Source organism: Panicum virgatum, chromosome 9K, assembly GCF_016808335.1.
Source record: "Panicum virgatum strain AP13 chromosome 9K, P.virgatum_v5, whole genome shotgun sequence".
In the NCBI taxonomy this organism is placed as follows: Eukaryota; Viridiplantae; Streptophyta; class Magnoliopsida; order Poales; family Poaceae; genus Panicum; species Panicum virgatum.
This window is the reverse complement of record NC_053144.1, coordinates 70,239,246-70,267,025: the sequence shown is the minus strand read 5'-3', so window position 1 is coordinate 70,267,025 and position 27,780 is coordinate 70,239,246. Positions and strand designations below refer to the sequence as shown.

Sequence of the window (27,780 nt, the reverse complement as noted above, 5' to 3'; positions counted from 1 at the left end):
ATTTCCAAGGCTCTGGTCATGTTGATTAAGGTTACTGATCTCTTCAGTGATGTGCATTAATCAGAGAGTTTGGGCATTGGGCATTGGGCATTGCTTATTTACATTGCCAAGGAGGGGTAAAAAACCAAATCTGAATTAACTGATCAAGAAACTAGACAGCAGAATGCAATCATTTACAGCCTGAAAGCACGCAAGATTGCACGAACATTACATGTTGCGGGGTTTTACCGGTTCGTCAGCACCAATATGGAACTTCTGCATATTAACTGTACAGCTAAAATACAGAACTTGAAAGCAGGGCTTCTGCCCCTGTCGTAATGATCATATACTGGGCTTCTCCTATCATACACTGCTCCATCACGGCGATCATAACGCCCGCGCCGATCATAATTTGGGCTGCAGTCCCTTCGGCACCTTGGGCTAGGACGCCTGTCATGAGTCATGACCACCTCGCTTGGGGCTGCTGTATCTTTTTTTTTTTTTGAGATCAAAGCTGCCTTCCATTAATTATGATCAGGATTACAGGGCTGTTGTATCTGTCATCCTTCATTGTCATCATCACGGAAGGCGTATTCAACTGTCACCACCCTGTCCAATATTGTGCTGCGCGGCAAACAAAGGAATACACCCAATCAGGGGAAATTTGATGTCCTACAAGGACAAAGAGCACTATGTTCCATAAGTGAACCAGCCTGGAATGCCAGAAAAGGAAATAACAGGATTCTGGCAACTTCTAGAAATTTAAGATCCGAAAATTCTGGCTTTCATTTGAAGGAAACAATGCGTGTGCAAATGCATCAACTGGCTATCAGAACAGAAATGATGCAAAAGAAGAACAAGTATCACTTCAAGGAAAAAAATGTCCGTATCCATTTGTCAAATAAATCTGTAAGGCATGCACAGTAATGCTCAAGGATACCGAGCATTCTGGAGGGCATAAGCAGATGCAATGTATTTATTATTTCCATGTTGACTCTAATCTTATTTATTAAAGGAATAAGGTACGTTGAGCAACTACATTAGGGAGGAGGCCATTTGGGCAAATCAACATAATGTTATTCATAAGAAACCATCATCAAAATAAGTAAAAATATCCAGGAACAAGGGATAATATCTAGTTCATTAAAAAAAGATTGTCCTGGTTATAATGTAGAAGCAGCTTCTGATTCAGACCAAAATGAAGGCTGTGGGGAGAAACTTTAAGCATGGAACTGGGAGTAAGAGAAATCGAACAACACACTAATGATTGGAAAATGGGCGAACAGCCAGGGGCAACATATGGAAGCATACATGCCTCTTATCAGTGTTCTTGACAGCAGCACTAGCTTCCTCTTGTGTCTCGTACTGTACAAACACAAAGTACCTTCTAATACGAATGTTTGTAATCTTGCCATATGGTTCAAAATGCCTCTCAATATCTCGAATTTTAGTGCGTATAGGGTCAAAATTGATAACAAAGAGAGTTCTAGTTGGCTTTACTGTAGGAATATGGGGGCGCAAAAAAAAATTTCTACCCCATAACCAGGAACTACTACTGTTATAGATCATGGGATTACCACTAGACGCGCGGATGCGAAACTTCTGTCGCGCGTCGATTTAGTCGAACAGATGGAAGCCGGCAGCGCAGTTGCGAGAACCTCCTCACGTGCGGCCTAGGGCTTGGGCGCGAAGGAGGGGAGGTACTGTAGCGCCCCCTCTCCTCTATTTATACAGCCCCTTAGTTGGGCTGCCTTAGGCCCCACCTTGGGCGCCCACTTTTGGGCCGAAAAGGCCCATTAGTGCACCTAAGCCCAGTCTAATTCGGATCTCATTCTTATCAGACTTCTTTCCCTTAAGTGTGTGACCCTATGGGCTCACATGCGAATAGACATGGCCCGAGTACTCTTACTCGGCCAAATAGTAGACAGTGACCTCTAGCAAGACATGTCAACTCCTATACGCACACAAAGATCATATCAGACGAGCCGCCACAATATCATATACATGTTGTTCCTTTTGCCTCACGATATTTGGTCTAGCTCCAAGCCAACCGCTCTTTCTCGATCCTGTGATTCGGAATCCTTGGTTAACTCTTAACCCCAGCATGGTCATGCATTTCCTGATCCGAATCACTCGAGGGGCCCAGAGATATCTCTCTCTTGTAGAGAGGGGCAAATCCCATCTTGACCGACTATGTCTCACAGCATGCTTCTTGACAGACCCGAAAGCCACCTTTATGACTACCCTGTTACGGTGCAGCGTTTGATGGCTCCTAAGTAAGTCGGTTCACATCTTGAGTACATACGACGATCTCAGGTCTTAGAACACAACGTACATATTGTGTAATGAGAAGTCATCATCTCGTGTTGGGTCAGTTCAGACTCATATCCCACATGAGCCCACATTATTAGTTTGACATCTACATGTCCATGACTTGTGAAACATAGTCATCAACTAATACATGTGCTAGTCTAATATCCATGTGTGTCCTCACATGAACTCCGACTAGGAACAGCTTTAGAATAACCATACAAGTAAAGAGTCTCACAGACAATTCACATAATTGTCAATCAATACAAGTTGCCTTTCATGAATATTCAAGGAACACTTCATTAATCATGAATACAAGGAAATATGATCATCTCTATGATTGCCTCTAGGGCATATTTCCAACAGTCTCCCACTTGCACTAGAGTCAATCTAGAATGTATCTTATACCCATTGCTCTTGTATGCGCCTCATGCTTGGACTGCGGGAGTGGCTTTGTCAACGGATCTGAGACATTCAAATCTGTATGTATTTTGCATATCTTAATTTCACCACGTTCGATGAACTCTCGAAAGAGATGAAATCGCCACATTGAAAGGCTCCTGTTTGATTTTGGTAATTGAGTGACAACTTAGGTGGACTAATAAGTGTTTATGTTGATATACAAAGGAGATTAGTCCACACAAAGACACTAGTATGAGCAACGTGTGCCATGGAGGAGAAATGGCTAAAGGTTGATGCTATGCTCATATAGTGTGATCGAGGAGCTCATTGCATATGAGACATGACATGGAGTTATGTGACCAAAGTGGAGAAGATCAAGACAAGGCTTGGCTTGATGGACCGGTTGCAATGGAGAAGGGCAAGTCAAGGCTTTGAAGCGAGGGACCGCGAGGCGGTGAAGCTTGGGCAAGATTTGGCGCCGATGGACCAAGGCAACGGTGAAGAGCGAGCAAGGTCAAGATCGATGGACCAAAGAGGTCATGTAATGATATGGAGTGAATCATATCATTCAAGGAAGATCAAGCCAAGTGTTGACTCATGAAGATGATCAAAAGGCTTGATGGAGTTTGGTGCTTGTGTGGCATCAACATTTGGGAAGATGAAATGGAATGCGCAAGGCAAAGGTATGACTTGTAGAGCATTTCATTTCACCGGTCAAAGGTTGTGTAGAGAAGTGCATGACCGGATTTAGGATAGATGGCCGTACTATCAAGAGGGGCAAACTTGTTTGCATATCGGTCATCTAGTGCCACTTGAGCGATCTAACATTGCGATGTTGCTAGGATCGAGTGACGTGGTGAGATCAAGTGAAAATCCTTTGAAAATGATTGTGAAATGCTAACACATATGCATATGGTGTTGTTCACATGATGGTGTTGGCACATTTGCAAAGGAGAAAGAGTTGGAGTTGATGTTGATCAACTTTGGGAAGCAAGAAAGGTTTTTCGATTTTCTCCGGAAATTAGGTTGTCTCTTGGAGTGGAATACTGCTTTGATCCATTGTGTTTTGGATTAAGAATTCAGTTGGGTTGTGTAGCCCTCTGAATTAGCTTTCCATAGAGTCCAAGATCACCTAATTTGGACATCGGAGCTAAGAGTTATGGCCGTTTTACCGAGGTACATTTCTGCTGGAAATAGACCTGCGGACGGTCCGCCCTAGACCTGCGGACGGTCCGCCCTTGAGGTGCGGACGGTCCGCCGTTATCTCGGTTGAGCTCAAACAGAACCGTTTTTGGCTCTGTGGGTGGTCCAAAATGACCTGTGGACCGTCCGGTCCATGGGGGCGGACGGTCCGCCTTTAAAAACTGGAACGGGCGCAGAAACTTGGTTGTTCTGTCTTGGGTGCCCAAAATGACCTGCGGACCGTCCGGTCCTTGGGAGCGGACAGTCCGCCTCCTACTGAAAATTCTGGGACAAAAACACTGCGGTTTCTGTGTGTGCTCTTGTTTTTAACTGCGGACAGTCCGCCCCTGGGGAGCGGACAGTCCGCCGGTAACTTCCAGATTTAGTCAGAGACGTTTGCAAATCGGTTGGTTCGAAGTTTTCAACCGCGGACAGTCCGCCCCAGGGGCGCGGACAGTCCGCCCGGGGCTCTAACGGTCGACTCTGACACATAATCATTGCAGTTCTAGCCGTTGGTTTTAAATGGCGGACGGTCCGGTTTTTGTGAGGCGGACAGTCCGCGAAAACTCAGTTTTCACGGGATTTGAGTGTAACGGCTAGTTTGGGGCCTCCCTCTATAAATAGAGGGTGTGGCCGGCCATTTGAGGTGAGAGAGCACCTTGGGGACTTGGTGTCCATGTGTGAGAGTGCTTGAGAGCCCTCTACTCACTCTAACTTGATAGTAATCATCCGATCGAGTGAGAGAGCGATTCTAGTGCGATTGCTTTGAGAGATTGCATCGAGTGGCACTAGGTGATCGTGTTGCAAGCCGGTGTGCTTGTTACTCTTGGAGGTTGCCACCTCCTAGACGGCTTGGTGGCAAGAGACTCCGTTGAAGCCCGCAAGAAGTTTGTGCGGTGCTCCGGAGAAGAGTTTGTGAGGGGTATTGTGCTCACCCCGCGGGTGCCGCGAAGAGCAACTCTAGTTGAGCGAGACGTGAAGAGCAACAAGTGGTCCGGCCGGATCATGTGCTAGAGCTCGGTGTGAGCACTCCACGTGGGAGAGTGTGACTTGAGAGTCACCACTAGCAAGAGGATCGGCGGCAACCTTGGAGCTTGTCTCAACGGGGATTAGCTTGGTGGCAACCAAGTGAACCTCGGGATAAAAATCACCGTGTCAACTTTGTCTACTCTTCTCGGTGGTTTGCATTCTCCAAATCACAAGCATTGTATTTACATTCTTCTATATCTTGTGCTTGTGTAGTTGCTCTCTAGTGATTAGTTAGTTTGTGTAGCTTAATTAGTTGCTCTTGCTTAGATTGTGTAACTAAGCAAGTTGAGCTCTTGGATTTGGATTGTGTATCCTTGTCCTTGAGCATATAGTGAGCTTAGGTTGGCTTTGTGCTTTTGCTCATTAGAATTGTGTAGGAGCACCCCCGGTTTGTGAAGTACTAGTGCTTAGGCTTGTGTGACTTGGCATTAGAATTATTAAGAGAGATCTTACTAGCTTGGCACTCCATTTGCTTTGTGTAGGATCTTTTTGGAGGTGCCTTAGAGTTATAGTTAGAGGGGTGTAGTCTTGGCTAAGCGAATAGTTTCAATTCCGCATAAGTTTCGGTTAGCCGGCGCAATTAGTTTTAGAAAGGACTATTCACCCCCCTCTAGTCCGCCATCTCGACCCTACACACATAACGTGTTTGCTCTTCTGGTGATTCCGAGGCTCCTTTGCTTGCGCAATAGCACCACTGTTGTCACAGTAAAGGTCCAGCGGACTGGACGCATTTGGAAACACACCAAGCTCAATAAGGAACTTCCTTATCCAAACACCTTCCTTCGCAGCTTCCGAGGCTGCGATGTACTTGGCTTCCGTTGTAGAATCGGCCACGGTCTCCTGCTTGGAACTCTTCCAGCTTACAGCACCACCATTCATTGTGAACACATAACCTGTTTGGGACTTTGAATCGTCTTTGTTAGTTTGGAAACTAGCATCGGTGTAACCCGTTACAACGAGCTCCTCCTCACCTCCATAGACAAGAAACACATCTTTAGTTCTTCTCAAGTACTTAAGAATTTTTTCACAGCTGTCCAGTGACCTTCACCTGGATCAGACTGGTATCTGCTCGTAACACTTAGAGCATAAGAAACATCTGGGCGTGTACTTATCATTGCATACATAATAGATCCAATTGCCGAGGCATATGGAACTTTGCTCATGCACTCCCGCTCATCAGCCGTCCGAGGACACTGATTCTTGCTAAGGTGTATGCCATGTGACATAGGCAAGAACACTTTCTTTGCCTCCTCCATGCTAAACCGCTTTAGCACTTTGTCAATATAAATATCCTGGCTTAATCCTATAAGTCTTTTCGATCTATCTCTATAGATCTTAATTCCCAAAATGTATGCTGCTTCCCCTAAATCCTTCATCGAAAAACTATTTTTCAGTGAAGTCTTTATGGAATCAAGCATAGGAATGTCATTTCCAATCAACAGTATGTCATCCACTTACAGGATTAGAAATGCAACAGAGCTCTCACTTGCCTTCTTGTAAACACAAGCCTCTTCTTCATTTTTAATGAAGGCAAACCCTTTGACTACTTCATCAAAACGAATGTTCCAACTCTGAGATGCTTGCTTTAATCCATAAATGGATTTTTGAAGCTTGCATATCTTTCCAGCATTGGTCGGATCGACAAACCCTCGGGCTGCATCATATACACGTCCTCGGTCAGATTTCCATTGAGGAAAGCTATTTTGACATCCATCTGTCATATTTCATAATCGAAATATGTAGCAATAGCTAGAATAATCCGAACAGATTTAAGCATTGCTACGGGCGAGAAAGTCTCGTCGTAATCAACTCCTTGAACTTGTCGAAAACCTTTTGCGACAAGTCGAGCTTTATAGATGTGAATATTTCCATCCATATCTTTTTTTTCTTATAGATCCATTTGCACTCTATGGTTCTCACACCATCAGGCGGGTCTATCAAGTTCCAAACTTGATTTTCCTTCATGGATTCTATTTCGGATTTCATGGCATCTTGCCATCTCTCGGAGTCAGGGTCTGCCATCGCCTCTGCATATGTCGCAGGCTCATCATTGTCTAACAATAATAATTCCCGTGCTGCGCGGAGCCTTACTGACCTTCGTGGTTGCGGAGGTGCTTCTGTTTCCATAGGCGTCTCAACTTGTTCAGCTACATTAGCGTCACTTGTAGAGTCTTGTCCTATTGGCTCATCTCGAACTTCTTCGAGTTGCACCGTTCTTCCACTTTTTCTCTCCTTTGAGAAACTCTTTCTCTAGGAAAACTCCGTTCCGAGTGACAAACACTTTGCCCTCAGATCGATTGTAGAAGTAATACCCTAAGGTCTCCTTTGGGTATCCCACGAATATGCACTTATCCAATTTGGGTGCAAGCTTGTCAGACTGGAGTCGTTTGACAAATGCTTCACAAGCCTAAATTTTAGAAAAGACAAACTGGGAGACTTGACAGTCCATATTTCATATGGTGTCTTGTCTACGGATTTTGACGGCACCCTGTTCAGTGTGAAAGCTGCTATTTCTATAGCGTAACCCTAAAATGATAACGGTAGGTCCGACTGGCTCATCTTGATCGAACCATGTCCAACAGAATTCGATTACGTCGCTCAGACACACCGTTTCTCTGAGGTGTTCCAGGCGGCGTAAGTTGTGGAACAATTCCGCAACTCTTTAGATGATTGATAAACTCGTGGCTCAGATATTCGCCTCCACGATCAGATCGTAAAGCTTTAATTTTCTTGCCACACTGATTTTCAACTTCACTCTGAAATTCTTTTAACTTTTCAAAAGTTTCAGACTTATGCTTCATCAAGTAGACATAGCCATATCTACTCAAGTCATCAATGAAAGTTATGAAGTATTGGAATCCACCTCTAACAATCGAGCTCATTGGTCCACATACATCAGTATGTATGAGTTCCAGTAAGTCTGATGCTCTCTCTGGAAAACCTGTGAATGGCGTCTTGGTCATCTCGCCTAGCAAACAAGCTTCGCATGTCTCGTATGACTCAAAATCAAACGAAGTTAGAAGTCCATCCAAATGGAGCTTCTTCATGCGTTTCTCGCTTATATGACCGAGACGACAATGCCACATGTAGGTAGGATTCAAATCAGTAAGCCGAGGCCTTTTAGCAATTATATTACAGACATGTGAATCATCAAGATTTAGAATAGATAGCCCATTCTTAATGGACGGCAGAGCCACAAACATGTTATTCTTAGAGATCACACAACCATTGTTTTCACTCGCAAAAGAATAACCATCCTTCATCAAACATGAAGGAGACACAATGTTTCGACTCAAACTTGTCTGCAACTGGTCCAGGTTTAGCCTTGGGAGTTGGGTTCGGTTTGGGGTTCACAACCTTAGCCTTGTCCTTCTTCTTCCAAGAAGAATCTTTCTTCTTGAAGGTAGGCTTATTCTGGACAGCCATCATCACATGGCCGCTGCATGTGCTCTTCTTTATGTCACACTCTGCTGTCTTGAGCATGCCACACAGTTCATTCAAGCCCTTTTCAGCCCCGTGCTTATGGTAGTTCAAGATGAAGTTCCCATAGCTCGGCGGTAAAGAAGCAAGAATGAAATCAGCGGCCAACTCTTGGCCAAGTGGGAAGCCCAGCTTCTCCAACCTCTGTGTGTAACCAACCATTTTGATCACATGTGGTCCCACTGCTGCGCCTTCTGTAAGTTTGTATTCGACAAAGGCCTTGGACACATTGAACCTTTCAGTCCTGGCCTGAGTCTGGAACATATTCTGAAGCGCCACGATCATATCGTGCGCCTCATGGTTTGTTTCGAACTGTATCTGCAGCTCGGGTTCCATGCAAGCTAGCATGAGACAACTCACTTCAAGATTGTTGTCACATGCTTTCTTGTAAGCATTCTTTGCAGCAGCAGGTGCATCATCAGCAGGCTCTTCTAGTAATGGGGTATCTAGAACATCTTCCTTTTTCTCTGCCCTGAGAACAATTCTCAGGTTGCGGATCCAATCCGCATAGTTAGTCACATTCAATTTGTCCTTCTCAAGGACCGAACGCAATGAAAAGGATTGGGTGTTATTGCGGACCATGATCTACAACAAAATAATAATACAAAATACTAAGATAAACATATTCATGATGGAGTAAATCATATTAAACAATTTAACAGAATCTACTCCCACTAAAATTAATATCCCTCCATTGATTCTTAGTGATTCAAGACCCACAACTATCAAGTCGACTAGTGAGCTTTAGCATCACCGCTAGAGGACAAGGTAGATCGGTAAGCAACTCTTTGCTAATCATATCTCATATGACTCTTGTTGTTGGGTGACATCTCATATCTCGGCGCCCAACCTTTATGCCCCAAGGTCCTTAACCGTTAAGCTAACCTTGTCAAGCTAACCAACCCTTATGCGTGCATGTATCCGATACAGCCTGTCTAGTCAAGGAAAACCAGTGGCGCCCTAATTTCATAGACCCACCACCAATCGTACAAGACATGTGACAGTGCAAGGTTTAGTTGACAGGGCATGATAGCTCGAAATTTGTGAGGGATCGTTCTACTTCTACTATGACGCACGTAATAGTAAAACATCAAGAACGGCAAGCACATAATTGTGAATCAGTATGGCCCTTGTTCTTCTGGTGATCTCCATCTCCATAGAATTTGTTCGCCATGTAGATCTCCATCTTCATGGAACTTGTTCACCATGTTGATCTCCATCTCCATGTACATGTACACCATCCTTCATGTGATGAAAACTCCAAGAACTAGAACTTGCTATTACACCTAATAGCTAGTAAATAAAATTACATTCACGACTTGGATCATCATAGGTTGGCACGCAGGCTATTACATTGTAACACCCCTGTGTTAATTGTGCTCGCTAATCACGAGTTAACTCGCTAATCGTGGACTCAAGTTTGCCATTAGCGCTAATCGCGTTCGCATAGTAAACGTCTGCTTAGCGATGTTCGATCTCGTTTTTCTCCATGATCCGAGATCCAAATCAACTTTCGCCCGAAACAAAAGTTGTAGCTCTTCTTTTGCTCTGCAACTTTTATTTTGGCCAAATTTCAAGTTGTTATATGAAATTTGGAGTTTTATTTGGTCAAAATCAAGTCAAATTCATTCAACCGGGGCACTGTTCCTCCACTGTGCTCCACTGTGCTCCTCCTGTTCGACGCTGTGCGCGCCCGACGCCCATACCGCCGCTGTGGCCGCCGGCGAGGCGAGCTTCCACGCGTCGGCAATCGCGCTTGATGCCGCTCTTCTCCTCGCGCAGACGCTATAAGCTTCCGTCCCGACCTCTCCTTTCCCATCCTCGAGCTCGCGAGGAGCCAGGACGAGCTCGAGCCACCGCAGAGCTCTGCGCCGACCATCCTCGCCGCGGCAGCTCGTCTCCTCGCGCCCCAAGCCACTTCACCTCGCCCTTTGCCTCCTCCAAGCATCGCCGAGCTCGGCCGAGCCACACCCCGGCCGAAATCGAACCGCAGACCGCCGTCCGCCATCGCCGTCCGTCCCGAGCTTCGCCCTCTCCGTCGAGCTCCTTCTCCCGGCCATCCTCTGCCCCAAATCGAGCCTCGGTGAGCTCCCCCGCAACCCCCTTATGCTCCCCGTCCGTTTCCCCTTTCGATTTCGGCGCCGCCGACGCCGAATCGCCGCCGCGGACACGCCGCCCGCCGCGCGCGCACGATGCCAGCCCTCCCTGCGCGGGGCCGCACGCCACCACCGCGCGCCCCGCAGCCGCCAGCCCGCCGCGGACGCTACCCCGCCGCCTAGCCCCGCCTCCGCCGCCGGCCGGGCCGGAACGGCCGCGCGCCGCCGCTGCCCTGCCCTGCCCCTGCGTTGCCGTGGGCAGCGCTACGCGTGTGCCCTGCCGCGTCGCCGCGGGCGCCGGCCCCGCCGGACTGCCTAGGCCGCGGGCGAGCCAGGCCGCGCCGCCGGCGAGCCGCGGGCGGGCCAGGACGCCGCCGCCGCCGCGGTGCAGGCCGCCTCGCCGGCCACGGCCTTGGCGCGGGGCAGAGCAGAGGAGGTGGGGATGGGAGCAGCTGGGCCGACGCCCACTGGCAAGTGGGGCCCGGCTGTCAGCCCCCTCTTTTATGTTTTTTTAGTTAATTCGACTGATAATTCGTATTTGCTTAGAAATTCACAGAAAAATGCGAAAAATGCCAAACAAATTTTGTTAGGTTTATAAAATTAAGATCTTCAGAGGAAAAATACTTGTGCATGTGAAATGTCACTTTTGCCCCTGATGAAAATTCAGTTTGTGTTTAAGCTAGTTTAATTATTCCGGGTTGTTCTGTTGCTCAAAAATTTATGAAATTTATTCAGTAGCTTACTCTTGGTATATGTAGTTCACTTAAAAAGTTTCGGGTGCTTAGCCTTTGTGCATGTTTGTGGATCTATTATTGCTTGTTTTCCTTTTCTAGGGCTAAAGAAATGCTTTTCTATATTATCAGGTGTTGGTAATTTATTTATGCACTCAGTATCAGCAGCTTTTCATGATATCAAAGTTGTGCTAATAGATCCCTGTGGCATGTTAAGTTTTGATCTTTATTTAGTTCCTAGCTTCAACTTTATCTTTTGTCCTTGTGGTTAATTGATTATTATTTCACGCATGTGTAACCCCAGCAAAGCAAGAGTCTGTCTTAATCCCTGCTACTCTGAGTAAGTTTAGGAGATGTTTTGAAGGAAACACTTCAGGCTAAAATGAGTTGAACTTTGGAATCACATCATAAGCACTCATGCATCGCACTGTGTCTAACGGTTGCATGGCATATTTTTATTCGTGTAGACGTCCCGAACGAAGCCGCCTACGAGCTGATTGCTGAGCCGGTCCAGGAGCCGCAGGCGGGAGAGCAGCTGGAGGACGACGTTGAGCACGCTCCAGAAGATCTCGTTAACCCCGCTGACCTGCAAGGCAAGCCCCAGAGCATAACCCATAAATTCAGTATATCAATGTTTATTTAAGTATTTGTGCATTTAAGTTTTAGGAGTTGTATGAAACCCTAGTATGCATATTCTCCATAGGTACCTGTGAGTCCATACTAGTGTGCAGGTATCGTTAGCAATTCTTTGCTAAGTAGGATCTCGGTAAAAGTCGAGTGATTACTGTCACTCGCGAGTTTTAGGATCTTGATTCCTTAGCTATGGCTTTGAAATGAGTTGTTGAGTAGAAAGAAATGGAGACCGGGCGAAAATGAGTTGGAGTTTTGGTATGGAATGGATGAAAGGAAATCTCCGCCTGTGTCGATTGAGGACCGTACCGTTGTTGGCAGTGTTGATCGAGGATTGAACAGTACTAACCACATGCCGAAAGTAGGAGGTAGTCGAAACCGGTAAGCTAATTACCTGATTTGCAACGATACTTTGAATCGCGACCTGCTACTCTGGGAGTGGAATGATGGCGGGTGTTGGATAGTATGTCGCCTTCGGGTTCTCTGGGAGTTCGCCGTGAGGGACCCTTCACCCGGGTTTTGGCAGGCGTGATTCAGACGTCGGGGTGATGATGGGAACAGTTGACGTGTGTGGCCCGACGGGGTTTTCACGTGTCGTGTGAGTTAGGTCCACCTTGCAAGGTTAAATCGGATCGATTCGCCGTGACTCGCGGATATGAGAGCCTTGGTCACTTTGTCACATCGTAGTAAGAAAGTGGAATGAAAACGGAATGGAAAAGGCTGGTTTGTGAGTTTTTGAAGGATAATCTGATCCACCATGTGTGCTCTAGATGTTTAGACGAATTTAGTTAATACTCGCTATACTAAATGGAGCTAAAATATTGAAAGTAAGGATTCACTCCTAGCAGCCTTTCAGCAATAGAACTCCAGGGCCAAAAAGCCTTGCATGTCTAAGTAATGGGCTAAGTATACCCAAAGTCGGGTAAGACTTGCTGAGTATTAGTATACTCAGGGTTGTTGTTGAACCCTTCCGAGCAGGTTGTGTTCCCGCTGACTTCGAGGAGGTCTGCGCGTCCTGGATTGGACAACCACTTCCTCCTGGGTGGACCGTTGAGTGGGCCCCGCCTTCCTCGTGAAGATCGGGCATGTTGGCGTCACATCGGTGGGCAGGATGTGGAGCTCACCTTGTATCGTCGTCGTGGTTACCATATTGTATTTCGAACTCAGTTTTTAAACTTCCGCTGTGCTTTTGAACTCTGTCGTTTGTATTCGAACCTTTTATGTAAAACTCGTGTTGTAAATTAATTTGAGGTTTTCTGTATGCTGGTATCACCTGTGCTCGTCTTCGTACGGGTCTAAGTGCAATTGTGATCCTGGAGTACAGTAGTTTAATCGGGATTTTACCCGACAGCCTGTCAGGTTACACCGTTTTAAGTGCACAGTAACTTGATTAAGTATTAAGATGATGGTTAGTGCATTTAAGCCGGTTTAATTTGGACGGTGCTGCTACATACATCAAATGCAATAATTCATATGGCTCCAGCCGAATTGTCATAATCACGACACGCAGGTCATGGAACAATTACACACATGCATCACATACACATAGGGACAATACTGATCACAAAACCTGAAAACAGAGTTATGCGATTCCGACGTCCGAACTTAAAACGCCGAAAATTCTGGGCCGAATTTCACAAATCTAAATTTCGCGAAAACAGTTACATTGTTCTGAACCAAGTCTAACTATTTCTGTAGATACAAATCGATATAAAATTCGCCTAAATCCGAGTTCGTATGCAAAAGTTATGACTGTTTTACTGTAAAACACGCTTTTGCAACAAAACGAAATTCGCAGTAGATCCAATCTACTGCCCTATGCATCTCATGCATCTGGTTTATGCCCTAAGTTTCGATTCGACCAATCACATTGATCTCCAACCGCAGCGACCGGGTTTATGTGAATCACTTAACTCCGATGGCGGAAAACCGACCGGTAGGAGTATGTCGTTGCACAACCTTCGCAGCTAGTTTACGAAACTAGGTCATAGATCGATCTGAAACTACGCATATCTCCATATGCACATATCCGAATCTATAACGAGACAGCACTGGCTCTTGATACCGCTGTAGGAATATGGGGACGCAAAACAAAAATTTTCTACCCCATAAACAGGAACTACTGCTGTTATAGATTACGGGATTACCACTAGACGCGCGGATGCGGAACTTCTGTCGGGCGTTGATGTAGTCGAACAGATGGAAGCCGGCAGTGCAGTTGCGAATAGTAAACCGTCTAGAGTTTAGGCGCCCCCCTCTCCTCTGTTTATATAGCCCCTTAGGTGGGCTGCCTTAGGCCCCACCTTGGGCGCCCCCTTTTGGGCTGAAAAGGCCCATTAGTGCACCTAAGCCCAGTCTAATTCGGATCTCATTCTTATCAGGCTTCTTTCCCTTAAGTGTGTGACCCTATGGGCTCACATGCGAATAGACATGGCCCGAGTACTCTTACTCGGCCCAATAGTAGACATTAGCCTCTAGCAAGACATGTCAACTCCTATACGCACACAAAGATCATATCAGACGAGCCGCCACAATATCATATACATGTTGTTCCTTTTGCCTCATGATATTTGGTCTAGCTCCAAGCCAACCGCTCTTTTTCGATCCTGTGATTCGGAATCCTTGGTTAACTCTTAACCCCAGCATGGCCATGCATTTCCTGATCCGAATCACTCGAGGGGCCCAGAGATATCTCTCTTGTAGAGAGGGGCAAATCCCATCTTGACCGACTATGTCTCACAGCATGCTTCTTGACAGACCCGAAAGCCACCTTTATGACTACCCTGTTACGGTGCAGCGTTTGATGGCTCCTAAGTAAGTCGGTTCACATCTTGAGTACATACGACGATCTCAGGTCTTAGGACACAGCGTACATATTGTGTAATGAGAAGTCATCATCTCATGTTGGGTCAGTTCAGACTCATATCCCACATGAGCCCACATTATTAGTTTGACATCTACATGTCTATGACTTGTGAAACATAGTCATCAACTAATACATGTGCTAGTCTAATATCCATGTGTGTCCTCACCTGAACTCCGACTAGGAACAGCTTTAGAATAACCATACAAGTAAAGAGTCTAATTGTCAATCAATACAAGTTGTCTTTCATGGATATTCAAGGAACACTTCATTAATCATGAATACAAAGAAATATGATTATCTCTATGATTGCCTCTAGGACATATTTCCAACATTTACATCCCCAGCAGGCCTATCACGGCTCCTTGACACTGGTTCAACTCGCTGGAATTAAAACATATGAATGATGCTGATTGAAACATTCATTAACGTTTGGTCATAAAGAAATGAAAATGCAAAAATATGACAGTTGGGTAGAGACAAGAAATTACCCTCGACCATTCTACAGAGAGCCTGCGCCTGTTATAACCAAAAGAAATATTGTCGAGACGCCTTATAGCATCCTCTGTTGGCTTCAACCTCACACTGATCACACACACCCCTTTATGGCTGCCGGTTTAAGATGAAGGAGAGGAAGAGAAGCAGGAAGAACACACGTGGAGTGGTGCTGCTTAAAACCAGTGAGCTGCGGCTGCCCTTTTCTTTTATACACCACCAGTCAAAAAAGAGCATTTACAAGGCATGGGAGCCTGCTACTATTACTACTATGCTGCTACCATAACTAGCTACTGCTGCTAGTCAGCATAGCTGCTACCATAACTAGCTCACTGCTGCTAGTCATCAATTTAAGTACAGGTGCAAAGCAACCCATAGCTGATCCACGCCGTGTGTGAGTAGGAGCAAGACTAATTACCCATCATCCTCTACATCGCACTCATATTCAAAGTAAATGAAAGCATAACCTACAACGGATAAATTGATGAAGAAATTGAGCAATGACTTTCAGGATTTCCCCTCCCCACCCCAAAACTAGTAGTCAATACACATTATTTAAGGACGAATACGAAGTTGCAAACATGCAAATGCCCAGCCAGTGGCAACATATGCGCTGGATGATTAGTGATTAGGCATTGTGGTATAGCAGGGAGATAATTGGACCATACGTATATGCTGTAAATAGGTCTATAGCAAGACTGGTTTCGGAATTCTAGGATACAGATTTTCATACTCTGTTCATAACGGATTAGATTCAGAACGCGCAGATTTAATATTGTTAATTAGGCACTTGTGTAGGTGGCGAAACACCTCTATTAAATTTGAGCACCGGAGAAGTAGGGAGGAGAGGCAGGGGAGGGATGGGATCGGATACCTGACTTCATGTCGATGGGGGCGGATGGCGCCGTAATTGGAGAAGAGACGGGGGCGTCTATTTGTCGCGCGAGCGATTGGGCAACGTGCTGTCGCAGAAGAACCGGCTATTCATCTTCCGCCCGGAGCTGCTGCTCGCCATCCTCCGCGCCCAGCGCTGCTGCCCGCGCTGCCACCCTCCTCCGCGCCATGCCGGTGCCCTCCTCGGCGCCCGGCGCTGCTGCCCGCATCATCGCCCTCCTCTGCGCCGCGCCGGCACCCTCCTCCGCGCCCGGCACGGCTGCCATCCTCCCCGCGACCGCGCCCGGCGCTGCTGCCCGCGCCGCCGCCCTCCTCCGTCCACGCTGCTCCTCCTCCCTCGGGCCGCTCGATCCGTCGCCGGAGAAGGCGGAGGAGCGCCGCTGCTGGATAGAGGAGAGGGAGAGAGAGAGAATGGACAGAGGGAGTAGGGGAGAGAGAAACCGGAGATGGGGAAGAAGACCGGAGACGAGAGCGAGGGTCCTTCAGCGATGGATCAGATTCCAATAGCTTGCGCGAGGAATAGACGGCCCCGAAGAGACCCTCCAGGTCGTACTGGCGCGTGTCGTAGTCGAAGTTGCCGCAGGAGACCGGCCTCATCGTGTCGCCTCCTCCTTTCGCAAGTCGCAACCGCACCTGACACTCGTGCCCCAAAACCCCTCTTGTCCCCTTTGGGCGGCGAGCCTACACAAATAAGATTACCAGCGAATCGAGCAACGGAAGTCCACGGGAGAGGATTCGAGGGCGCAGATAAGGCATGGAGCTCGATAGATTGGTAAGCACCAACCTGCGGAGACGCCCGCGATTCGGAAGGCATGGGGCCGAGAGGCGATCGGTATAAACCCTAGACCGGAAGGGGAGGCAGCGAGGGGGAGAGAGAGCGGTCGGTTGGGAGGGCGCAAAGCCTCTCTGCCGCGGCAGGCTGTAAAACGCACGCGGAGAAGGGGGAGGAAGAGAGGGAGCGAGAGAGGGGGACAGAGGCTGGAAAGGAGCGGTGACCGCCATTGAATCCCCGAGTCGATCCGAGGCGTCTTGGCGCCATGGGGATGTTGAAGTTGAATCGGCTCCTGACCATGGAGCGGCAGAGGCGTCGTCGCCAAATCGAATACCGCAGTAAGCTGCCTCTTAACATTTGGTCTTCTGTGTGATGATTTTTTTTTCCTGGCATCCACAGAGCGTTAGGATATTCCTGTACACTCGCTCAGTGTTTTTTCGTATGAAAAAAGTTCCCCTTTTTAGTTCCGTCCGGGGTTGTATTGTTGCCTTACTTTGGTGGGCACCAAGATTGCTCTTTTCTTCTGATCGAGTAGACCATTTGTAGAACCACATACTTTCTTGTTACAACTTGATGTGGTTTCAACAGAAAAATAAAAAAAATGAAACCGATGCCTGAACTTTGTGAGGGATGAGAGCAACAGCAATTCAGAAGGGATATCCTACTGGCCGGTCGCTGATGGGATCTGTTCTCTTGTTCCATTGGACTAGTCAAATTTCACGAGGCTTGTGTTGGTTGCAATTTTCGCAAAAAATATCTATGTCTCTATGGCCAATTGGACCTTTACTCGATTAAATTGAAAAAGTTGTTTTTTAAAAAAAAAAACTGTTAGTGTTCTTGCGTGCAAGCTTGGTAAGAGAAGCATATGGGATTTGTGCACGGATGATTGTACTTGTGCTCTTTGTTTTCTTCTATTGGTGCTAAATTATTCATAACCCCAGATGGTGGTTGCAGATGGATCCATTGCTTCACAGGCTGAAAGGAAGGGTTCAGTCTGTCAACAAGATGAAAATTCTCTGGGTGGTCAAATAAAGGGACGTTCAGAGCCAAACCTTCTAGAGGTACAAAATAGAATTTTGATGATCGTAGATTTATGTTACAACTAGGATACCACTATGACATCTAGAACTTCACTAACTAACAGAAGTTTATGAATTGATCTCGTAAGCACTACAACTGCTTGAACTTCACTAACTAACAGAAGTTTACGAATTGATCTCGTAACGTTTAATCTCCTCAGTCCTGCTAGTGTAGTAGTGTGTTTTCGCCCAACTCTTGCAGTTCTTTTTTTTTCAATAAAAAAACTCCCCTGTAAAAAAACAACCATACTTTGTTTTAGTTGTGCACATCATTTTTGGGTCTCAAATCCATAAATAATAAGCATTTCCTATATAGCCAAGATGTTGTCTTCCATCAATAATTTCTAGTATACTGTTGTTTAGTATAGCAGCATTCTGTGCATTTTACTTGATACAAGTGCACAGAAGCCAACCAATCTAACACCTTGAGGTGACTTCTCCATGTCTACAAACCATTCCAATGCTCTATCCGTCTTTGTAACTCAACGTATGTTCAGCAATCTTGCACAGGGGTTGTTTTTCTTGTTGAAATGACAAACCATCTGCCTTTACAATTCCAGCGCTGTTTTTTTTCTTCTCGTGTGCTCATGCAGGACATCTGGTGTCATATACATTCCCTAATGCCAATGCGTGATGCTGCCTGAGTTGCCTGTGTGTCTCGGGCCTTTTCTCGTTCCTGGAGATGCCATCCCAAACTTGAGTTCAGTGAGGAAGCATTGGGCTTAAATGGAAATCAATATGGAAAGATTGAAAAAGCAAGAGATTTCACCAGCAAAGTTGACTACATTCTGGAAAAACACTCAGGCATTGGTTTGAAGGTACTGAAGCTTCAGATTGCTTCAGTTTATGATGTGAAAGACTGTTGTCATCTTGATAGTTGGCTTCAGATTGCTGTTAAACCAGGGATTGAAGAACTGAACCTTTGTCTACCTCGGTTGAAGGCAAAGTACAACTTTCCATGCTCACTTTTATCTAATGGAACAGGGGACTCACTTCGGTATCTTCTACTTTCCGGTTGTAACTTTCATCCCACAGTTGAACTTGGGTGTTTGATAAGCCTGACTAGACTACAGCTGTGTATGGTGAACATTACAGGATATGAAATAGAGTGTCTTCTTTCCAATTCTTTTGCTTTGGAGCAGTTGGAACTTAAGCATTGCAGCGATATAATTTGCCTCAAGATACCTTGTCTGCAGTGGTTCAGTCACCTTGAGGTGTTAGATTGCATTAGGCTGAAAGTGATAGAGAGCAAAGCGCCGAATCTCTCAAGTTTTCGCTTTGCAGGTCGCCGTGGTGTACAGCTCCTACTTGGAGAAACATTGCGAGTCAAGAGATTGGAAAGGATCTGTTCTAATGGTGCCTTCTATGCTCGTACTGAGCTTCCATCCAGCATGCCAAATCTTGAAACTCTTGCCATATACTCGGAAATTGAGGTATATATTCTTCAACTTTATGTGTCTGTTGACTATCAATATGCATATAATGCTATCATAGCTGACATTGATTGGAATATAATTAGATTTGACATATTTTTGCAGAAGGTCAATACACCAATGGTCCCCCTAGCAGATTTCACCACCTCAAGTTCTTGAGTATTTCTCTATGTGGACAATCTTATGATTATTTTTCTCTGGTTTCTTTTTTTGATGCTTCTCCTTCATTGGAGTCTTTCTTCTTGAATGTAAGTCACTATTCTCCCAGCAAAGGTAGAGTATGCAACTACAGTAGAACTGTTAATTCTAAGTTTGGCTGCTCATCTTTAGGTATTCCCGGGGCGCTTCCCGGGACGCATGGGGCATGTCTCGATTTTTGAAGATTCCTTAGATCTGAGGAAGATGCCAGAGCACAGTTACAACAGACTCAAGTCCGTGAATATAGTCAATTTCTCTTCTGCCAAGAGCTTAGTTGAGTTAACATGCCATATTCTTGAGTCTACAAGATCGCTGGAGTGCCTTACATTGGACACTACTGATGGTGTGACTAGATGCTCGTCCAATAAATCTGGCAAATGTTTTTTGATGCGCAAGGACACCCTCGTGGAAGCCCACCGAGCACTCTTGGCTGTCCAAACATACATCGTGCCGAAAGTTCCCTCCACAATTAAGTTAGATGTTCTGGAACCGTGCCGCCGGTGCCATGTTGTTGAAGATTAGGTGCAAAGTTATAATTTATTCGATGTTGTTGTCTAATCAGCAGGACTCAGTTAAGTCTCATGGTATTTCATAGTGGTATATTCGTCATTAATTTATGAGCACTGTAGATTCTGGTCTGTAACAATACATGGGTGGTATGGCCAGATGAGTGCAAGCGTGACAAGGTCCTGCCATGCTTTACCCCTTGCTGCTATTATTCCCGTGTCAAGTAATGCTCTCCCATCATCCAGAATGGCATGGCCCTCTACAAGCTCGCTCACTGTTGGCTTCTGCATGGGATTATCAACCAGACATAGAGAATAGTTCTCCCGATCAATCCCGCCATCCTTTGACGCTACAACCACTCCATGATTAGCGGCAACATCCAGAGTGGTGGGCACCGTCACAATGCAAGCAGCATCTTCAGGAAGAACTAGGTTTGAGGCACCAAAGCAGGGGAGAACATCCCCTGTCATTATGAAGCATTGAAGATCCCACCTGGTCACCTATTGGAAATTAGAAACAGCACAAAAGTGGCAGTGCCTTTTTATGGACAATAGGTTCTAGTCATTTTTCTCTATAAGCTACAATCTTGATTGTTGAAGGCTTGCCTTGCGCTTGATGAAATCGCGAGAATGTGATCGAAAGAAGTGTAACGGGTCCATCAGGATTGTCCCCGGCCAGGTAAGGCAGGGGCAGGAAAGCCTTCCCCATGGGGTTCGCCCAGGGAACCCTCTTGGCTCTTGCTGTCACCCCCGGCATGAAGTAAGAGCACGTGCTTCTTCGTCATGAAGCTCGCTGCCGCGGCAAGTGTGAACTCATCCCCAGATCAGCGCGGTGGCAGATCTGCAATCTGCTTGTGTGCGCGCGACCATCATATTCGAGTACTGAATGCGAGCCCCAAATAGATGGATTATCTATCTGCCAGAGGAACTAGTTATCTGACCAGGATATAGAAAGAGTTCTGCGTTTTCTGGTTCTCTTGCCGTCTGCATCCAATTGGCAGCACCTCTTGCATAGAATCATGTTTATCTAATCTTGGATTAGCACTAACCCACAAAGGAAGGATTGTAGGCATTATTTGCCATCAACCTCAGAAACCGGTCCCTGATCCAAGAAAAAATAAGCAATGATATCAGTGAACTAACATGGGATAATCAATATGAGCTCGTTTTTTTTAAAAAAAGTGAAAGATAATTACCATCAACTTTTTATCAAATCTTTCAGCCTCCATCTCTAACAACCTAGCAGCTTCTTCCATCCCATGTGCAGTGTATGCCTGAATCATGGTGGCATGAGTTACCTTGTCAGGCTTGCATTTCTTGTCCTTCATAAGCTGCAGCATTTCTTCCATTATTTTGATATCTCCAGATTTTGCATATGCGCTTATAACACAGTTGAAGAATGGAGTATCTAAGACAACATCAGTGTTCTCAGTCTGCCGAATAATTCCTGGAACCTTGTCAAGAAGTCCAGCTTTGCTGTACCCGTTAACTAGAGAACAGTAGGTGATGGGGCTGGGTTTCACACCCTGAATTTTCATAAGCCGGAAGTAGTACTCCATCTTTTCAATGTTGCCAGCACGCCCAAAACATTCTATTACTATGTTGAAGGTAACCGTGGTCGGAGAGAAGAAGCGTTTCTTCATATATTTGAATATCGACATCATCTTGTCATACATGCCAGCCTTACCATAGGACTTGATCATGATATTAAACGTCTTGGTATCTGGCTCAATACCCATCAACTCAAACTCATTGTACCACTTCTCCATTTCATTTGTCCTTGCATTGTTCCCATAAGCCCAGATGATAGAGTTCATCGTGTAAATGTCAGGCACATTGTTCCCACTCTCAAGCATAATGGAAAGTGCACTCTCCATCTCCTCAAGCATGCCGGCTTTACCGTACCCGTTGATTATCGCATTGTGAATAACAGAATTGCATTCAAGCCCCAGGTACGACATCTCATCAAGAAGAGCAGGAATCAGATCGAAGCGACGCGACTTAGCGCAGCAATCTATGAGGACAGAGAACGTGTACCCATCCGGCTTGCAATCAGCAGCACCTTTCATCTGGTCGATGGTGGCCAGCGCCTCCTCCAGCAGGCCGCTGTAGCCGTACGCGCCGACGAGCGCCGTGTACACGTCCACCGTCGGCCGGAGCCGCTCCGAGAGCGTCGCCTTGAAGAGGGCGGTGGCTGGGCCGGGCTGCCGGCACTTGCCGAGCATCATCAGCAGCCGCGCGTAGGTCTGCGACCTCGGCTCGTACCAGTGCTGCTTCCGCAGCAGCTCGAAGATCTAGCGCAAGCAGGAGAGCCGTAAGCATCGTTGGGACCAGCACACCAGCCCGCCCTGGGGAAGAGGGGCAAACAAAGCTAACGGAAACGGGAGGGAACCTCGAGGGCGGACTCCCAGCGGCAGGCGGCGACGGCGGAGTCGAGGGCCTCGAGGACGGCGCGGGGCCAGAGGCGGGTGGACTGCTGCCGCGCGGCCGCGGCCTTGCGGGAGACGCCCGAGACGGCGGCCTCGGTGCGGAGGATGCGGGCGAGGGCGTCCGGCGGCTGCTCAGCGTCGGGAACGGACGGGGAGGAAGGCGGCTTCGGCCGCTGGCGGCGGCGGCGGGCAGCCGGAACGACGGGAGCCCGGGACGGCGTGTTGGTGGGCGGGGGCGGCGCCGGCGAATGCATGGCGCAAGGGGTCGGCGAAGTAGCGAGGGCGAGACGGCGATAAGGTCCTCCGGAGGGGAAGAGAAGCGATGTGACCAAGGGAATTCAGCAGAGCCGTCGATTCGTTACATAGCCACCAGTACCGTTGGATGGCAGAATTGAGAACATCTGACCACAAGTCTGCCCCTCAAACATTTCGAACACCAGGCAAAGGAAAACGGACATCACCAACATATTGGGAGATGCTCATGCATAAGTTCTCAGAAGTAAATTGAGAAATGTGAATGCATTGATTCAGAGTAGAAGCTGGTCAGGAGACATTACATTTCCAATGTCAGCGCCAAAAATTATCCTTGAAATAGCTAGGCAAGGTGGCAACGGCAAGCAATCCATGTAACATACGATATTTGTTCCTATCAACAACAGAAACTACAGAACCACATTACACTGTTGCGCTATTTTGGACACCAAGGCAGCTCCAAGTATACTTGGCACAGAAAAATCATGTTGCCTGCCACTTCCTCCATGGCACAACTTCCTTACTGGGTTCTTCAGGACCAACCAACTACAAAAGATGCTGAGCAAAGGTTAAAGGCAAAACCAAAGATGATAAAAGAATTAGACATAGCGAGATGGTAAGAAATAAGCGCACTTCAAAGTTATACCAGTTGGGTAAGGGGTGGGCAGACCTCAGCATTTCAGCATATTAACTGTAAGGCTAAAATATATAACTTGAAAGAACTCTTCTTACCTAGTATTGATCATAACCAGGACTTCTCCTCCTATCATAGCGATCATAAGCAGGGCTTCTGCCCCTGTCGTAACGATCATATACTGGGCTTCTCCTATCATACATTGCTCCATCACGGCGATCATACCCAGGATAACGCCCGCGCCGATCATAATTTGGACTGTAGTCCCTTCGGTACCTTGGGCTAGGTGAGCGCGTGTAGGGGCTACCGTGATGCCTGTCGTGACCACGCCGCTTGGGGCTGCCACCATATCTGTCATCTCTTTCATTGTCATCATCCCGGAAGGCGTATTCTACTGTCACCACCCTGTCCAATATTGTGCTGTGTGGGAAACAAAGGAATGCACCCAATCAGGGGGAAATTTGATGTAAAAAAGTTTAAGCAAGTAATCAGAACTACAAGGATAAAGAGCATAATGTTCCATAAGAGAACCACTATGCCTACTATTGCTGGAATGCAAGAAAAGGAAACAGCAGTATTCTGGCAAACGTTTAGAAATTTAAGATCCGAAAATTCTTTCATTTGAAGGAAATAATGCATCAAGTCACTATCAGAACAGAATGGGACCATGCAAAAGAAGAACAAGTATCACGCCAATTAAAAAATGTCTGTATCCATTTGTCAAATTATTTTGTGAGGCATGCACAGTAATGCTCAAGGATACTGAACATTCTGTAAGGTGTAACCAGATGCAATGTATTTATTATTTCCATATTGACTGTATTCTAATATACAAAAGGAATAAGGTATGTTAAGAAACTATAGTAAGGAGGAAGCCATTTGGATAAATCAACATAATGTGTGACATTTATTCATAAGAAACCATCACGAGAATAAGTAAAAAAAAATCCAGGAACAAGGGATAATATCTAGTTCATTAAAAAAAAAGATTGCCCTGGTTATAGTGTAGAAGCAGCTTTTGATTCAGACGAAAATGAAGGCTGTGGGGAGAAACTTTAAGCATGGAACTGGGAGTAATAGCAATCGAACAACACACTAATGATTGGAAAATGGGCGAACAGCCAGGGGCAACATATGGAAGCAAAGCATACATACCTCTTATCAGTGTTCTTGACAGCAGCACTAGCTTCCTCTTGTGTCTCGTACTGTACAAACGCAAAGTTCCTTCGAACACGAATGTTTGTAATCTTGCCATATGGTTCAAAATGCCTCTCAATATCTTGAATTTTAGTGCGTATGGGGTCAAAATTGATAACAAAGAGAGTTCTAGTTGGCTTTACATCCCCAGCAGGCCTATCACGGCTCCTTGACACTGGTTCAACTTGCTGGAATTAAAACATAGGAACGAGCGATGGTGATTGGCAAATTCATTAATGTTGGTCATAAAGAAATGAAAATGTGAAAATATGACAGTTGGGTAGAAACAAAAAAATTACCCTCGACCATTCTACAGAGAGCCTGCGCCTGCTATAACCAAAAGACACATTGTCGAGACGCCTTATAGCATCCTCTGCATCGCGCTCATCTTCAAAGTAAATGAAAGCATAACCTACAGCAGATACATTGATGAACAAATTGAGCAAGGACTTTGAGGATTTCCCTTCCCCGCACCAGACAGAACTGGTAGTAAATACACATTGCGGATGAATACGAAGTTGTAAACATGCAGATGCCCAGTGGCAGCATATGCTCGGGATGATTAGGCATTGCGGTATAGCGGGGAGATAATTGCACCATACGTACGTATATGTTGTAAATAGGACTAGAGCGAGACTGGTTTCGGAATTAATTCTAGGATACATAATTGAGTAAAATGCACTGTGAGTCCTTAAACTAGTTGAGCCGTTCTGTTCAGGTCCATGAACTTTGAAAATGCATTTTTAGGTCCAGGATCTATTTAAGTGAGTCACTTGAGGTCCAAAACGCCTCCGACTGCCTCTGACCGTCTACGTGGACGGCCAACTCGGATCTGACATGGACTTAGATCCAACGTGGACTGCCTCTCTCTCTCTCTCTTCCTCCCCATCCCCTCCTCCGGCGTCCTTCCCGTGCCGCTGCCCCTACTCTGCTCCCTCCCTCCTCCGCCGGCGGGGGCAGAGAGCACCGCGTGGCCGTCGACCTCGTGCGCCGGTGGCCCGAGCGCACGCCGCCGCCGCTCCGCGAGCCCGCCGTGGCCCGAGCGCGTGCTACCTCAGCTCCGCGAGCTCGCGGCTCGCCGGCCGCGCCTCGCCTCGCCACGCCTCCACTGCGAGCGGCCGGCGCGCGCGCGCAAGCTGAGGGGGCGGAGGGGGACGAGTGGCGCCGGCGATGGGGGCGCCTCGCCTCGCCTCCGCTGCGCGACGGAGGGAGCAGGGGAGGGCGAATGCCGGCCGCCATGGCCCCGCGGAGGACAGGCTTGACGGCGGAGCTCGGCTATGGCCGAGCGCGAGCAGGCGGAGCTCAGGCGGGCACTGCGAGGACGGCGGAGGAGGAAGGGGGCGGCGCGTGGTCTTCTAGGAGCTCTGCTCCGCTGCGCGAGGGAGGAGGAAGGTGGTGGCCGTGCGGATCCTCGCCGGGGAGGCCGGAGGAGGCGGTGGCCGTGGAGGCCGGAGGAGGCCACGGCGAGCGTGCGCGCGCGGGCCGAGCAGCGAGCAGCGGCGTGCGAGCAGGGGGCGGAGCGGCGGCGTGCGGGAGAGCTCCGACAGAGAGAGAGGGGCGGGGAGAAGCGGACGGAGAGAAGGGGGTTGGGACGCCGCCGGAGCCCGCCGCGGCTGCAGCCGCGCCCCGGCCCGCCCGCCACCGCCCAAGCCCATGGCCGCCGGGAGGAAGCGCCGGGAGGGAGGGAGGAGGAGGGGGCGGCTCTGCGCGGCGAGGAAGGAGGGAGGAGGGGCTGCGCGCGCCGCCGTCGCCGCCATGGGCCTGGGCGCGCGCGCCGCCGCCGCTGGCCCTGCGCGCGAGCCGCCGGCGGCGGCCCTACGCGCGCGCTCGCCGCCGCGGGCAGCGCGCGCACTCGCCGCCACCCCGCGCCCCTGCCGCTGGAGGGGACGGGACGGCTCGCGGCCGGGGCAGGAAGGGAGGGCTGGGGCAGCTCGCCGGCAGGGAGAGAGAGGAGACGAAGGGAGGGAGGGCCGGGCCCCTGCTCGCCGGAGAGGGAGGAGGCGCCGAGAGAGCAGGGGGCGCCGCCGGCTAGAGGGAGGCGGAGGCGGAGGCGTGATGGAGGGGGAGGACGGGGAGAGAGAGAGGGGTGAACAATAAAAAAAAATCCACGTCAGAGCCGACTTGGCGATCCACGTAGACGGTCAGAGCAGGTCAAGGGCGTTTTGGACCTCAATGGCTCACTTAAATAAATCCTGGACCTAGAAATGCATTTTCAAAGTTCATGGACCTAAACAGAACAGGAGAACTAGTTTAAGAACCCACAGTGCATTTTACTCTACATAATTTCATACTCTGCTCGCAACGTGACTCCAGACACTGCATTTTAGTATTAGGCTCAAGACGCACAGCTCTAAGTAATTAGGTACTGCCAATTAGGCACTTGTGTAGGGGGGTGGCGAAACAAGCAGCATTTTCCCCACCTCAATTAAATTTGAGCACCGGAGTAGCAGGGAGGAGAGGCAGGGGAGGGATGGGACCGGATACCTGACTTCATGTCGATGCGGCGGATGGGGCCGTACTTGGAGAAGAGACCCTCCAGGTCGTACTGGCGCGTGTCGTAGTCGAAGTTGCCGCAGAAGACCGGCCTCATCGTGTCTCCCCTCCTTGGCGAGCCTACACAACAAAAAAAAAAAAGATAACCAGCGAATCGAGCAACGGAACTCCATGGGAGAGGATTGGAGGGCGCCGATAAGGCATGGAGCTAGATAGATTGGTGAGCACCAACCTGCGGAGACGCCGGCGGAGAGTCGAATGGTATAAACCCTAGAGCGGAAGAGGAAGGCGGCGAGGGGGAGACGAGAGGCAGGGAGAGCGCAAAGCCTACCTCAGGAAAAAGTGGTGAAGAAACTGGCAGGCTGCTGCGACCTGCGATGCGATGTGATGTGAGACCAAGTTGGAAAAGGGCCACCTGTTCATGGGCCGCGGCGCTGTAACTTTAACGAAAGCTCTGGGCCTGCAGCCCATTCGTCTCTAGGCCAAATTCAAAAGCTTCCAATAATAGGCTCTAGACATGTATGTTCATCGTTCCTGTTGCTACAAATTAAAGGGGCTGTTTTTCAAAAAAAAACAAAGTAAAGGGACTGTTTTTCAAAAAAACAAAATAAAGGGACAGTTTTTCAAAAATAAAAAACAAATTAAAGGGGCTGTTTTTCAAAAATAAAAAACAAATTAAAGGGGCTGTTTTTCAAA

At 47.8% G+C, this 27,780-nt stretch overlaps 2 protein-coding genes and 2 pseudogenes across 6 annotated transcripts; 1 reads left to right on the top strand and 3 right to left on the bottom strand.

Moving 5' to 3' along the window:
• Positions 1-117: 117 nt before the first annotated feature.
• On the bottom strand, positions 118-17,023 carry LOC120647572 (annotated as a pseudogene).
• Positions 485-27,476, bottom strand: LOC120647570 (serine/arginine-rich splicing factor RS31-like). 3 transcript variants are annotated; one of them, XM_039924402.1, is made up of 6 exons: positions 27,317-27,475; positions 27,076-27,204; positions 24,891-25,003; positions 24,550-24,779; positions 23,493-23,814; positions 22,999-23,318 (listed from the first exon to the last, which is right to left on the bottom strand). In XM_039924402.1, exons 2-5 carry the CDS (start codon positions 27,179-27,181, stop codon positions 23,493-23,495), a joined length of 771 nt encoding a protein of 256 aa, XP_039780336.1. In that variant the 5' UTR covers positions 27,182-27,204; positions 27,317-27,475; the 3' UTR covers positions 22,999-23,318. The 3 variants fall into 3 exon arrangements, with proteins under 3 accessions (XP_039780337.1, XP_039780336.1, XP_039780335.1); XM_039924401.1 differs by having other exon boundaries at positions 22,999-23,306; XM_039924403.1 differs by lacking the exons at positions 22,999-23,318; positions 23,493-23,814 and adding an exon at positions 485-651 and having other exon boundaries at positions 27,317-27,476.
• Positions 17,063-20,288, top strand: LOC120647568 (annotated as a pseudogene).
• Positions 20,161-22,804, bottom strand: LOC120647569 (pentatricopeptide repeat-containing protein At3g53170-like). Of its 3 annotated transcripts, none has more exons than XR_005664831.1 (4): positions 22,472-22,804; positions 21,276-22,373; positions 20,686-21,181; positions 20,161-20,572 (listed from the first exon to the last, which is right to left on the bottom strand). XR_005664831.1 is itself a non-coding variant. In XM_039924400.1 (3 exons), the coding sequence occupies exons 1-3, from the start codon at positions 22,760-22,762 to the stop codon at positions 21,152-21,154; spliced, it is 1,419 nt and encodes a 472-aa protein (XP_039780334.1). In that variant the 5' UTR covers positions 22,763-22,794; the 3' UTR covers positions 20,174-21,151. The 3 variants fall into 3 exon arrangements, 1 of the variants encoding a protein (XP_039780334.1); XR_005664832.1 differs by having other exon boundaries at positions 20,174-20,580; positions 22,472-22,794; XM_039924400.1 differs by having other exon boundaries at positions 20,174-21,181; positions 22,472-22,794.
• Positions 27,477-27,780: the final 304 nt, after the last annotated feature.